Here is a 14,534-nt window from a genome sequence, read left to right as displayed (position 1 = left end):
CAGTCCAACCCCTTCATGCTGAGACATGAGAGGAAATCGGGGGAAACAGCGGGAAGGAATGGGCGAAGCTGCTGATTGAACCACAGCTGGATGAAGGCGAGATCGTTGAAGCTGGCCGTGCTGAATGTGTCCAATCGGATTTCTCGGATAGAGTCTAAAATCACTGAAACTGCAGGATTGCTGGGGTCCAGAGTCTAAAAGACAAAACAAACAAACATCCAGTTAGTCTATTACATTTTAATAATTCACTTTAACAATCCTAAAAAAGAAGTAGAGGAAGTTCTTTAAAGATTTAAAAAGATAAAAAAGATACTGACCATGTTAGCCAGCATGTCCAGAGCTGGGTCCAAGACAAATGATAACTTCGTCAGCAGCATCTTCCACAGCACTCTGGAGTACTTGCTGTTTCCAGGCAGGTTACACTCTATAAGAGACACCAGCTGATTGGCTGTGAAGCTCTCCAGCTGTATGTGTGAAACAAAAAGTGGTCATTTAGCAATTATGCCTGCATACTGCATAGAAGTTATTATCAGAAATAAAACTTTGTATTTCCAATCTGACTTTGACTCTTTTAAATTAGACAGTCACCTGTGCACATGCATATGTCTCCAAGGCAAAATTGCAGGGAACTTCCATAGATGTGTTTAGGTAAGAGTTCAGGTCAGAGCTGTGAATACATGTCAAAAGGTAAATACATGTCAGCGCAGAGACTATTAAAGCACTTAATTTTTAGTTACAGCAAATAGGATACCTGTTAACTCCTCTGCAGACTTCAGAACCTGTCACACAGCAAAGAAAAGATAATCTCCAATGATTTCAGCTCTAACAGCACTAACAGTAATGTAATGAGTAATAAAATGAAACTTTCAAGTGAGGTGTCAAAGAGCTCTTACCATTGTACTGGGTTATTGGGCACTGTGAATGACAGATTTAATACATTTAAAATGACCAGTAAAATCATGTTTCAGTAAAATTGAGCTACAAAATCAAATCAAATAGATTAATTGGAAATATAAGTTGAGCAAATTTAAAGAAATCTCACCTTGACGTTCTCTACCACGCAAGCTGTCGTAAAAAATAATAAAATTCAGTCAACTATTGTGTGCACAGGATAACGCTTGTAATACACATAAAATACAATCTAACACATAAGAACTTGGCTCCTAGGCAGAAGGTAAAAGGGAGGTAATAGTTATGTTGTGTTTATGGTCGTATGCTGCATCTTTTCCTGTGTGTGTGTGTGTGTGTGTGTGTGTGTGTGTGTGTAATAAACTGACCTGGATCTGGTGCTTGGTTTATCAGCATATCTATATTATCCCAGATGACTGGTTCCAAATCTGGTGGCAGAAGTGGTATGGCTCCGTACAATCTCTCAAAGCTGACAAATGGAAGACATTGTCAATGAAAAACATTAAACATTAAGTACCTCAAATGTGTACTTAAATGGATAGTTTGGATCTTTTCAAGTAGGCTTGTATGAGATACTAATCCATAGTCAGTATGTTAGCTACAGTAGATGCGGTTGGCGCGCCTACAGTTTGGAGAAGCAGACAGGAGTACCGACACAGAAGGTAAGCAATGAACTGCTGTGGACTGGGGCAGCAGCAAAACATATTTTAGCCACCTTAAAAAACGTCCACCTAAAAAAGGTATCGGTTTAAGTGTACGCTATATTTCGAATATTTTCATCGCTGGCATCAGACAGCCCTTTCCAACAAGGAACTGTAGCCGTTATATCCATCTATGCTCGCTTCAAAGCCACCAGACTTCTTTGACAAAAACATTTAACATTTTACATCGCAGAACCTGGAAGTTGCTGGTCTACCACTGCCTCGATCGTTTAGTTTGTTGTATTGTGTGACTTTGGTGTTTTAAAACGGTTAGTTACACAATTAAGTTACACTAAGTCACACAACAAAAATAAATCAATCGAGGCAGCAGTAAACCAGATACTCCCATGTTCTGCAAGGTAAAGTAATTGTGTTTAAAGGCACTGTTTGACGGCAAGGTAAAGAAGTGAAAATATTCTAAATATAGCACACATAAAATAAAAAAATAAAACTGATAATGATTTTTTTCAGGTAGGCTAGGCCTTTTTTTAAGATTATTTTTTGGGCTTTTCCACCTTTATTTGACAGGAAAGCTGAGAAAAGGGAGAGAGAGGGGGAAGACATGCAGGAAATTGTCACAAGTCAGATTCAAACCCTGGACCTCTGCATCGAGGTATATGTGCACCTGCTCTACCCACTGAGCCAACCCAGCCACAGGTGGGCATTTTTTTAGGTGGCTTAAATACGTTTTCCTGCTGCCCCAATCCACAGCAGAAGCCTACATTGCGGGGGCGACCTCTAGCTCAACCAGTAAGAGCGTGCACCCCATGTAGGCAGAGACCTTTGCAGCGGCCAGGGTTCGAATCCGACCTGCGGCCCTTTGCTGCGTGTCATCCCCCATCTCCCTCCCACCTTTCCTGTCTATCCACTGTCACTCTGAAATAAAGGGAAAAAAGCCCCCCCAAAAAAAATAAAAAAAAAATAAAAAGAAGACTATATTGCTAAACATCAGTGCCAGTACTTCTCCAAACTAGAGGCATGCAATCAACTGTCGGTAATAAACTGACTATGAATAAGTACCTCATACAACCCCACTTTAAAATCTATCTACCAGCCCTTTAGGAACATTACTTGAGTAAATGTACTAAGTGTATTTACGTTCCCCCTCTGGTTATAACTGTGTTTGACATATCAAAATGTTTGCTGTTAAAAAGGTCTTCTGGGCTAATGTAAAGAAAATAAAAAACAAAATAACATTTGGCTGGAATTAATCCCCAATACAGTGGTAAGTTATAAATGCATCTGAAAGTACTCACATGTGTTTGAAGACATCACAGGGTATCTGACAAATTGAATATTTTACAATTAATGATCCAGGACAGTTTAAAGTTTTGCAAAAGCATTAAACTTAAGCATGATTACAAAGCTGTTACCTTATAGGCGTTTTGGCGGAGGCTGCTCAGGACATCTGGAAGTTTCATGTATTCAGGAGACTCCAATAGGAAGTCAAATACTCGGTCAATAACAACGTCTTTCTCAGGTGGAGTAGGAAGAGGCCAAATCAGCAAGTCTGCTATCTGACTTGGAGACAAGAGTGGAAGAACCTCCAGCTGGACAGGAGACAAAAGAAAAGAAATTATTAAAAATTATCAAAGTGAGTTACAGCATTTCAGCCTGTCAGTGTTTTCCAGACTCACTCCAGAGAAGTTAGAGTTGAGCTTGTAGAAGTCAGTGATGAAGGCGATACTTGAGTAGACACCAAAGTTGTTTAGCAGCCATGCACTTTGATTGGAGGAGAAACACCGGGGTACTGAAACATACATCAATTAATGAACTAATGTATATTTATTAAAATGAACCACATGTATTATAACTTTATCTAGACACTATTTTTTATTCAAGCGAAAACTCAGAAAGTAACTAAGTATTGTACCGAGGTACTTTACATGAGTATTTACATTTCATGCTACTGTACTTTGACTTTTACTCCACTACATTTTTTCACAGTTACAGTTACTAGTTACTTTAAAAAAATATGTTATAGAGACCATATTATCAGCTTTTAAAATACAATGCGTTGTTACAGAAAATATCACATAAAATAGTTAAAATTGGTTTCAGCTCGAACAACTAAAACAGTAAAATGTTGCTTATCCATCACTGATAATCTAATAATATAAAAGACTTACTCAAAGGAGCCATTTTCCAAAATTCAAAACTTTTACATTTGTTTCTTTAAGTACATTTTGCGACTAATATGTTCTTTCTGCTAAGGGTTTACTTACCCGGGGTTCGGTCATGCAGCAGGAAGGGATAGATGAACAACTGATAGATGTAATAATTAGGATACACTGAAGGCTCATGTTTGCCAAATTCTGCCACACTGCGCATATTGATAAAGAAGAGAAAGAAATGACAATTAATACTCCATACAGTGTGTGTGTGTGTGTGTGTGTGTGTGTGTGTGTGTGTGTGTGTGTGTGTGTGTGTGTGTGTGTGTGTGTCTGTGTGTGAACTCACAGGGTTTGGAAAACTGGGCAGGAGAAGTTCTTGGTGCTGAGGCAGGACAGAATGTCTATGGGGACGTAAGGCAGAAGAGGCACCAGTTTGATCTGAAACCAGAGCTTGATGAAGTCCGGATCATCCAGATGTTCTTGGGTCAGAGACGGAGACTCCGCCTCGCCAAAGATCTGCTGAAAGTCGGACGCCACCTCTTTGAAGTTCTACAGGAGGAAAAGGAAGCACTAATCTTAGTTTTTCTTTTCAAAAGCGTAATAGAATGAGAAGGTAAGAAGTTAGAGTGTGTGTGTGTGTGTGTGTGTGTGTGTGTGTGTGTGTGTGTGTGTTTGGTTTGGCTTGGTTTGTGACATCTCTCTCATCAACATTAACATTTTGATTGACAGGTTATTTTCAAGTTACTCGCCTGTTTAAAAGATAGATCATGATTACATTTAAAAAAAGAATTACCCCACCACCAAAATATCTGGAGCATAAGATTTGAATTTGGCATCATGCCCAATTTACAGTAATACAGCCACTTAACAAACTTTAAAAGGTTGATATACTCACTGCTGTTGACAACTCTTTGATCAGTGAGTTCAGACGTTCTGTCAGCTCTTCAATCAATCTCATGACCGTCTTCTCGGATATTGTCAGGTTGCTACGAGCAGCGCAGTGCAAAACATGGGCCACATTTTCCACCGCATCAGTCAGCTGGTAGGATGAAAAGAAAAAAATGGGAAGACAAGAAGCTATTTAAGATGACTTTTCAGACAAACTTTTGACAACAAGGAAATGTTAATCAAAGTTTAAATAAAGAATTGAAGACAAACTTGGTTAACTATTTAAAAAAAAAAAAATGAAAGAATAGAATGAAGCCTCACCCCGCAAGGCTTCTTATCCAGAGTGATGCTACAGACATCCTGGACTTCACTGACAGTTTCAGAGGTGTCGTTGTCCATACTATTATTCAGATAGCTGCACACAAACAAGACATAAACGTACATTTAAAAGTCGTTATAATAAACCATCTTAAAACACAGAAAGATATCGACTAACCTGGGGTGGATTGGGATAGTTTTTGGCAACTAGTGGGCAGAGGAACTTTACATAACATGTTATTTTCAACAACTTACAATAAGTGCATTTGGCCATGAAGTTACCACCCAAACATTCACCTGGATTGGATTTCTTCAATAACTAGTCACTAACTTGCCTTTGTGCAGTTTGGAGCTTGCCAAGTAGCATATAGTGGGTTTATCAGAGCTTTTTTTGCTGCTGCTGGAGACTTAACAGTAAAAGTTAAACAATGAGCTAAAAAAGGCTAAAAAAAAATACATAAAGCTACAGTTAGAAGATAGGCGAATTGCTGCATTACTGCGTTACTCCTGGGACTGAGCATTATTTAGATTATAGGAGCTTTAAATTTGTATTTGACTCATCTAATGCTGCAGTTTCCTACTTAGTCCATTCTTTACTGATGCACATGGAAAAAATAAACTCAGGGAATGAATACTAATTTAAAATGTTAGTTTGACATACAACACTTGGTGGAAGGCGAGTATGATGTTTTGATGCATGAGGGCCCCGTCATTCGGCAGGAATCTTCGTAACACCGGCATCACGACATACTGGTACCAATCCTCCACATTTGTCACGTCAAACGTTGGCGTTTCTGGAACTACAGATGGTTCTTGTTGCTTGTACGTCTCTGCCAGCTCAGCCAGAGTCCAGTTAAGCAGGAACTGGGTCAGAGTGGTGCTTCTTATTTCTGACACGTTCCTCTGGACAAACAAAAACCAGCAGGTCAGGAGTCATTTCACTTGGCAGGTGTACCGTGTGTGCATTTTTCTGCATGTCGATTTATGTTTGTGTGCATGTGTGAGATCTTGTACCTGTTGTGTGAAGGACACAAAGTTATGAACGAAGCTCCCAATGGGTTTAAAAGCCATCATGAACCCATTCACAACCTGTTAGCGTGACAAAAGAACAGAGGTGTTCTAAAATGAGATACAAGACTGGGAATTATAACATCTTTAATGTTTCTGTCAATCTGGTGATTATAATTCCAATATTCACTCTCCTTTAAGCTTGTGTTTGTTTTCCACCAACTAAATGCGCCACTATGTTCACCAATATAGTCATTAACTATTTCAGCTGTTTGGTGCTGAGCAGTTAGAGTGCATTCATCAGAGGTATCAATGTTTTCGTCTAACCCTCAGCAAGACGGCCAATATGCATATTTCTCAAAATGTCAAACTATTTCTTTAAGGAGAACTGTGAGAGTGAACCAAAACAGTAATGTTGTCAGGTAGAAACCCATGAATGAAAACATGTTAAAACACTCGGTAGAGCTGAGAAGAACTGCCGACTTGGTGATAATGCTCTGTGGGTTCATCACTATGAGCGCCCACTTTGGCATTACAAACAGAAGTTTGATGCATTGCGATATATACAAATATTGGTTAAAGAAGCTTTACATTAAAAATAAAATCTAAAAATTGATTAAAGCTGCAATGCTTTGGAATACAATAATTTGACATTTCCAAACCCCAAATATTGTGTTTTTTTACACAATTATATGCTAATATGATATATCCCAAAATGCCTGACATATTTGGAAACTTTTGGATTTCCCCTTGAAGTTTGAAAAAATCTAAACAACTAAAAGTTCGAGATTGCCACCTCACGGCTCCCAAAGTCCGTTCTCCTAACGTGAAATATGTCTTTTTTGCAAACAAAAGAACAGAAAAGCTCGGATTACAACACAATGGTAGCGTACTTTCATTCTCTGCTCAGGATGCTATTACTCCACTATATCGTTACATAAATATTTGTTTGCTGCTATATTATTCTGAATCTCGAGTACAGCCCTGTTAACGACATGGCAGGATCCATACATCCATGCTACATTACAGTACCTGTCTGAGGCTATTCTCTCGGGACGGTGGTGGGTGTGGGTCATATGTGGGATATGGAGGATAGGTAGAAGGGTATCCAGGGCTTGTCAAATGTTGGTCACCACCAGGAAAGGTCCAGTTTTGGTCACCACCAGGGCTGGCGGTGGGTGGAGGGCCAGAGCCCCCTGTCAACAAACTGTGGAAGACCAGGCTTAGGGTGCCGTTGTCTAAACCTGCAACCTCAGGCATCAGCAGCAGCTCGGCTTTCTGTGCTGGAGACAGCAGGTTCAGAACCTCCAACTGTAGGGGAGAAAAAAAGAAAGGGAGGAGAGAGCCATAGGATAAGATGTAGAGGTAGAACTTAACGAAAACTGTCCCCACTATGTCTCTATGAGGTTGACTGCTGTTGTAAATCCGATTAAATCTTGAAGAAAACACAAGTGGACTCACTCCGCTGAAGACCATGTTAAGTGTTGAAAAATCCCTCATTCGGGCCATGGCTCTGAAGGCACCAAAATTCTTCAGCAACCACTCCTCACTGCTCTCCTGTGGACTCACACAACCTATACAGAGATTACACACACTGGGTCAACACATACAGTGTATGTACTGAACACAAATACAGAAGAGGTAAGCAATCTTGTATGTTAACAAATCTAAAAATATGATTGTGTCAGTTAAAGATTGTGTATATTGTACTGAACATAGGCTTCTGGCGATATGTGCTATAGTAAGTCATTTCTAGTTAATCTTTCTTAGTTAATAAAGTCAAAGTTAACACACAAAAGCTTTACCAGCTACTCTGTCTCCAGACAGAAAGGGGTACATAAAGAATGTGTAGATCCACTTTTGTCTGACTGGATTCATCTCAGAATAATGGTGGCTGAGCTCCCTCACCCTGCAAGAAGAGATTGGAAGATGAGATAAGTTGTTGTAACAAAGCAGTGGTGTAGTCTAATGTATTGTAGTGGGTATACTGTACTGTATATTGGCCAGAATCTGCCTTTGGGGGAGGGGGGGAAATATCATAGTGGGGGGGTCTGGGTGTCCTCCCCCAGGGAAGTTTTGAGCATCAACAACTTCATTTCCTGTATTCTAATACACTTTTATGCACCAATTTACAGTGAAAATACCTTTATTTAGCCTATGTGAAGAAGATAAACACAGATGGCAATTCAAAATATCATGGGCATTTTTAAGTGGCTATATGGAAATCCTGGAGCTTTCTTAGTGGGTATACTGCGTATACCTGCGTATCACATAGACTACACCACTGTAACAAAGGTAACAGAAACATGCAGACAGACAGACTCAGACGTACACAGTCTGGTAGGTGGAGCAGCTGAAGGTCTTTGTGCTGAGGCAGGACAGGAAGTGTTTGTTGATAGATTTCAGCAGCGGTTTTATCGTGACCTCCATCCACATCTGGACCAGGGCTTCGTTCTGAAGGGGGTCTGCTCCGGGGTTTAATTCCAGGGCCCCCTGCAGGCTGAGAAGTGGCACTCCTGTCATGCTGGACCTCTGTGGTTGTGGTGATGGATTGGGGAAAAAAGGGGTGAGATAAAGGAAAGGGTAGGAAGATAGTCAGTTGAAATGGGCTTATGTTGTGTTTTACCGCAAAAGCTACTAATGTGTAAGTATACATACACATGTGATATTAAACATAAAGCATTACAACACCAACTGGTCAGATTGGTATCTGTGACGGCATTCCTTCCATTGCGCAACTAAGAAACATTCCTGTCTGGGTGTGAACTCCATACCATGAAGGTGTACACATCCATCGTCGCTTCAAGCATTCCTTTCAGCCTCCGCATGTGATCTCTCCCTGTGTCATTCGAAGGCAATCCCACACACTGGAGGAAGTGAGAGGTCGGATCTGGCACCTTGGAATGAGGGACAAAAAAGCTAAACTTGAGGAATTAGGAAACAATTTGATATAATATCAAACAGTAGAGGAAAATGTATTCACATCTTCTACTTACTGTAAGGTAATGTCACAATACCACAGTGTAGAAATACTCTGTTACAAGTAAAAATCCTGCATTTGAAGTCTAACTACTGTTTAACATTCAGGTTCACTGGCATGATTTAGACTTAAATGGAACAGAGCCATCGTTTGTGGTATTACTTACACCTGCTCTGACAAGTAAAAGTATCTGCTGTGAAAATTACCTATATATAATTTCAGTGTCTAGCCTCTTTGTTCCTCTATACCAGTGGTTCCCAACCTGGGGTCCGGGGACCCCTAGGGGGGGCGGCAAAGATCACAGGGGGGGCGCGAGTCTTTATCTGGTTTGAGGTTGAGGTAAAAAAAAAAATATTGTTAAAATGTTAAAGAAATTATGATAATACACTAGAATATATAATGTATACAAAAGTCTGTATAAAAACTATATATTTTTGTTCTCGCTTAAACTTGTAGGCAGGCTACTTAGTAGGCCAAACCTCCGGGACCTCTTAACCTGGGACCCTTCCTGTCATCAGGTCAGCTGCTAGCTGCTATCATCCTCGTTTTTCCTGCCGCCACGGCATCACTATTTTATGAACGAAACATGGCAGAGAAACATAAAAGTGCTGATAACTCCTCTGTATCAAAAAAGAAAGTAAGGGAAAGTTACCTCAACTTCGGTTTCAGAGGGGGGGCTCAGCTTTTCTTAGACATAAGTAGGGGGGGGCGCCAAGGAAAAAAGGTTGGGAACCACTGCTCTATACTGTAAGTCCACCCATAGTGTTCAGAATGTTGGCTTGAAGACATTTCTTCATAATAATAATAATAACACATTTTATTTATATAGTGCTTTACATGTTACTCAAAGACACTTTACAGTAAAACCAGCACATATAGCACATTAAAAACAGATAAGCAATAAAACCAACACATAAAACAAGCATATTAGAAGCAACTAAAAACAATGAAACCAATAACTATCAGTATGTGGAAAGCTAATCTGAAGACGTGTGTTTTGATTAGTGTTTTGTGTCCAAGTTAGTACAGTCATGATGTGTATGGGTAGGGAGTTCCAGAGTGAGGGGGCTGCTGAGTGAAAGCTCTGTCACCCCAGGCATGGGGTGCTAACACACCTCTAATTGCCTGATTGTACTGCATGATAATGGTATTCACTGCAGGCCAATCTATTGTTTGGTGTTTCTGTTATGCAGTCCATGCCAGACCACAATTGTGGATGACAGGAAAACCTGTTTTGATCCTGTTGGAATGTGGTTTGGGTGGTTTTGTATATTCACGTCATTCCAAGAATCCTGAGACAGTACCATATCCACATTGACTCACCCCGCTACTTTTAACTTGTTCAATTTTCTTATCATTTGTAGTTTAGAAAACAATCTGAGAAATAGTTTTCAAAGAACAGATTAAATCAGAATGTGACGATTGTACCTGCAGCTTTGAGAGGGATTTGGTTATGATCATGAATTCAAATGTATCAATATAATCAGAAAAAAAGTTTTGTGTACAATTAGGTAAAAATGTATTGTATAAGTACAGCATGAGACAGCTTCACTCACCTGACCACATGTTTCGACAGTAGTGCAGGTTGCATTGCTGTAGATTTCCATGAGTGAAGAACACAAGGCCAGAGTTTAAAGACAAGAGATGACATAGTTCATTACAACTAGAACAGTGAGAACTCTTTACAAGTGAAAAAGAACATGTTATGCTCCACTGGCTTAGTAATAAAATGCAGTTTGTCTTCTTGAGTTATTTAAATTTTCTGATCTTACCTTTGTGCACTTGCTGCCCCTGCTGGGAGAAGACAAAGTTCATTGTTAGAGCTGACACTAGAATTTAAAGGACTGAAGCTAGATTTGGACACATTTAGGACATTTTAATTAATTAAGAAAATGTATAAATCTAAAATTTAAAAATGGTGAATCGTAAAAGAGACTCCAAAACTGTACATGTAAATTAACAAATATTTCTAAGCTAGTAAATTCAACTTTGTCTGCACTGAAAGTATTCGGATGTCTGTATTTGCCCACATATCAGATCAAGAACTAAATATATACCGTAGTTTTACTTTAAAAAAAGACAAAATAATTTCACAAAACAGCTGGACACTGTAGTTTTTTAGCAAACATAACTCAATCTGGAAAAGTGCATTTGTTGGACTAATCTCAGATGCAGATTAGTATACATTTGGTACTTTAGTGAGTATTTATGGTAAAAAAAAAATGCTGTATCTGAGATCATCAATTCATCTTGTTGTATAAACTCTTTCAAATGTAACCAAAGTATTTACAACTAAAATGCAACTGCAGTTATTAAAAATCTATAAAATCTATAATTTATTTGCCACATACGCCCAGGGTCAATCCTTGTGCCAAGGTAATTTAGTTTATGTCAGTTATTCGAAAGTAAAGATTTCAGAGAAAGATGAAAAGCCTTTTTTTCATTAATTTTATCTGGTAAATATTTTAATGTTTGTTTATTAACTGCCCCCCTGTTGTCCTGTCATTGTGCAAAAGTGGCCACCGGGCAAAGCAAGTTTAGTTTCCCTGCATTAGTAGCATCAATTCATTGTTGGTGTATAATATCACCAGCTTTGTTGTTGATTTGTCCTTTGTTGGTAACCTGAAACTTTCTTGATTAGAGAAAAGATAATAAATCTCTTACCTAAGCAGCTCCCCAGTAGGTAAACCAGTAGGAATCGGCTGCATGATCTCATGATGTGACAAGTCTCATGGGATGAGACGGCTTTGTAGTGAAATTCCCTGGGGAGGGAATCAGACAAAGCCGGTAACACAGTGGGCCACTACACCAACAAGCACCAAAAGACCAAACGCTGGATCAGAAGTCTGAATTATAAATGTTTATTGCAAATTAGAAATCACAGAGTTCTATTTATTTTAAGGTAAACTCAAAGATATAGCAAAAACCAAAAACATGATATCATCTTAGTATGAGAACAGCATTCAAGCGTTAAATAATGTTATATAATCAGTACCAAAGAGGCAGCCCACTTTTTGCTACTTTGAAATTGTCAAAGCTTAATAAATCATATATAAGTAGGCCTATATTTGACATATTTTTAGCCAGAACATTGTTGTCCAGTTGCTGTCATCGCTTTATGTGTTTAACAGAAATGGACTAGTGGAAATTCAGCTTGGTGGGTTGGGTTGCAGACAGGAATCAGGGAGTGGCTGTCAGATAGTCTGTGCTCAATAGCATAGTAATCTTTAACTTAGCAGTACAAAGTGGAAAGAATGCTGAAACTCTACACCATTCACATCCATCAATGAAAGTAAAGACAACAAGGGCATGATCCTGCTCTAAAAATATATTCTGTAAAATGTTACAAGAACAAACAATATACCTTGTTACAGTATTCATTGCCACACTATTACCCTTATGGTATTATAATATGGCGGATTTTCTATTGATCTGTCAATAGTATCTAAAAGCAGTGTCTGTTTTTTTGACAAATTATGTCAGAAGAAAAAGTTTTTGGTTCAAAAGCAAGGAACATATTTCATGTCAGTAGACTGCACGGCAAAGGACCGTAACGGAAGTAACACAGGTAAAGCCTGATACATTTTCCTACAATCCTGGTTAAAATAACAGCAAGCCTAAATTGTGTTTTTTACACTGGCTGCAGAATGGGACAGCAACGTGACTTCTCTTTTCCCTTTTGTGCATCTTTTCACTCCACAACCAGCTGGAAGGAAGCGGCCATAGAAGATCAGAGTGGGAGAGGCAACAGATCATTTGGTGAAATTTCACAAGATTTGTCAAGACAATATAGTTCTATTTCAAATATTGTGTTCCACGCTGTATTTACATGTTACGGCTGCCGGCAACACCCTCATGTGTGTAGTATAATGGAGAATGATATGAGATGCAAAGCAGGCTGTGCCATCCCGTGCTGCTGATTGGATGGACCAGGAAAGCCCCGCCCAGTGCCTGGAGAAGGGAGCTGCTGATTGGTGCGGCAGGCCACCACCTGACTGGCCAATCGAGAGGAGTCAATCAACTCTGCCTCCAGCTTAAAGAGCCTAATTGTTTGCAGCTGAGGGCAGCTGCCAGACCAGACTTTGTAGAGAAACTGTTTGAGAGTGTGAGGATGTGGGCCTAGGAGTAAGATCTAAAAACTGATATCCTTTCTGCACGTAGTCAATTTGTGTTGTTTTAGTCACACTAGGTTCAGGGGTGCTGTGAGTACTGTTTTGTGTTTAACCGAGTATTTAAGTTAGAGAGGTGTTTTGTTTAATCTTTCGTTTTCATTTAGATTTAGAAATAGTCTTCCCTTTTGAAGATCTCCTTTTGTTATATTCTGTTTTTGTTTTCCGCAGCACCCATCGGCCCACTTGTCCTTTTTGTTTGAGCACTGTTTGTCATTTACCTGATTCTGGAATAAATTTCCTTTCTAATACCAATTCCATCTGGTTTTATGTTTATGTCCTGATACCCCTAGGACGTAACATTACACTAAAGGCTTATACGGAGACGTTTTTCTTTGTTTGTCAGTCTTGCCACAGTCTTGAAGATCACCTCTTGACCACTGAAGGAAACCCCCATATCTGCTGGCCACAGGGACTTCACTTTGTTTTCAGTGTGAAATATGACCATGCTCTTTCCAGCTTGTACACATTTTTAGCGGACTACTCTGTACAATATTGATATAGGCACAGGTGTGATTTACATTTTTATGTTTGTTTACATGCGTCAGAGTTGTATTGTTTAATTTGTAACATTGTTTAATATAATCCATTTAAATTCATCAGTTATTTAGCTTCACTTGCCGCAGTATGCTGATATTAGAGTAACTGACATTTTTTGCAGAGGTTACCATGTTTAATATTTTCACACACACACACAAATATAGCCTAATGTAAATAAATTAATTAAAGTAATTCTGTTGAAAGACTTTTGAATATCAACCTTTTTCTTGTGTTAATCCAATAGTTAGGTACATTATAAAAGTCATCCTAGTGACCACAGTGATCAGTTGCCCAGGAATTTTGTTTCTAACAGTTACCTTTAAAAAAAACCACAAACATTCTGGGAACGAAAAGAAAACTTCTCACTAAAAACATTACGAGAACATTGCGTGACAACATTCTCAGAACGTTCTTGGAACAAAAAAATTCTAGCAGCACTCCCATTTCATCTCACATGAGAAATTCCTTCACCCCAGTCTCCACTACATCTTTCATATGTAATAGTTCAGTAGTTGTTTGTTGTTCACTGGATGTGGCGATGTTGCAACGGATGTTTCAGTCAGCCTATTGGTTTTAATTGTCATTGCAAACAATATATGTACTTAAACTGTCTGAACAGATTTTACTCGAGACCTATTTAAATTATTGTTGGTAGGTCCTTTTTGAAGAGGACTGAACATGTTTTAAATTTCATGTTGAACTCATGTTTCAATGAGCTTATCGGTTTTTATGGTCATTGTGCAAACAATACATGTACTTGAACTGTCTTAACAGAATTTACAGTGTCTTATTTTACACACAAATGTATTTGTCTTGCCAAAAAAAAGTTAATGTCTGTAATCTTTAAAACAGTGCTTTTCATACAGCTTTAAAATATTTAAAAGAACATTTGGTCTGACTCATTTAA

At 38.9% G+C, this 14,534-nt stretch overlaps 1 protein-coding gene across 1 annotated transcript in view; it reads right to left on the bottom strand.

Moving 5' to 3' along the window:
• LOC116042697 overlaps positions 1-14,534 on the bottom strand; it is a 96,635-nt gene that overhangs the window by 81,575 nt on the left and 526 nt on the right. The window contains exons 2-9 of the mRNA XM_036000861.1: positions 11,583-11,680; positions 10,691-10,709; positions 10,475-10,511; positions 8,713-8,835; positions 8,271-8,470; positions 7,744-7,847; positions 7,400-7,512; positions 7,056-7,249 (exon numbers count right to left, since the gene is read on the bottom strand). Coding sequence (XP_035856754.1) covers positions 7,056-7,249; positions 7,400-7,512; positions 7,744-7,847; positions 8,271-8,470; positions 8,713-8,835; positions 10,475-10,511; positions 10,691-10,709; positions 11,583-11,634 — 842 coding nt within the window. The 5' untranslated portion in view covers positions 11,635-11,680. The remainder of the gene's footprint in view (positions 1-7,055; positions 7,250-7,399; positions 7,513-7,743; positions 7,848-8,270; positions 8,471-8,712; positions 8,836-10,474; positions 10,512-10,690; positions 10,710-11,582; positions 11,681-14,534) is intronic.

The sequence above is a fragment of the Sander lucioperca genome, chromosome 4 (genome assembly GCF_008315115.2).
Source record: "Sander lucioperca isolate FBNREF2018 chromosome 4, SLUC_FBN_1.2, whole genome shotgun sequence".
Classification (NCBI taxonomy): domain Eukaryota; kingdom Metazoa; phylum Chordata; class Actinopteri; order Perciformes; family Percidae; genus Sander; species Sander lucioperca.
Note: the sequence above shows the minus strand (reverse complement) of the source record. Positions and strands in the feature narration are given on the sequence as shown.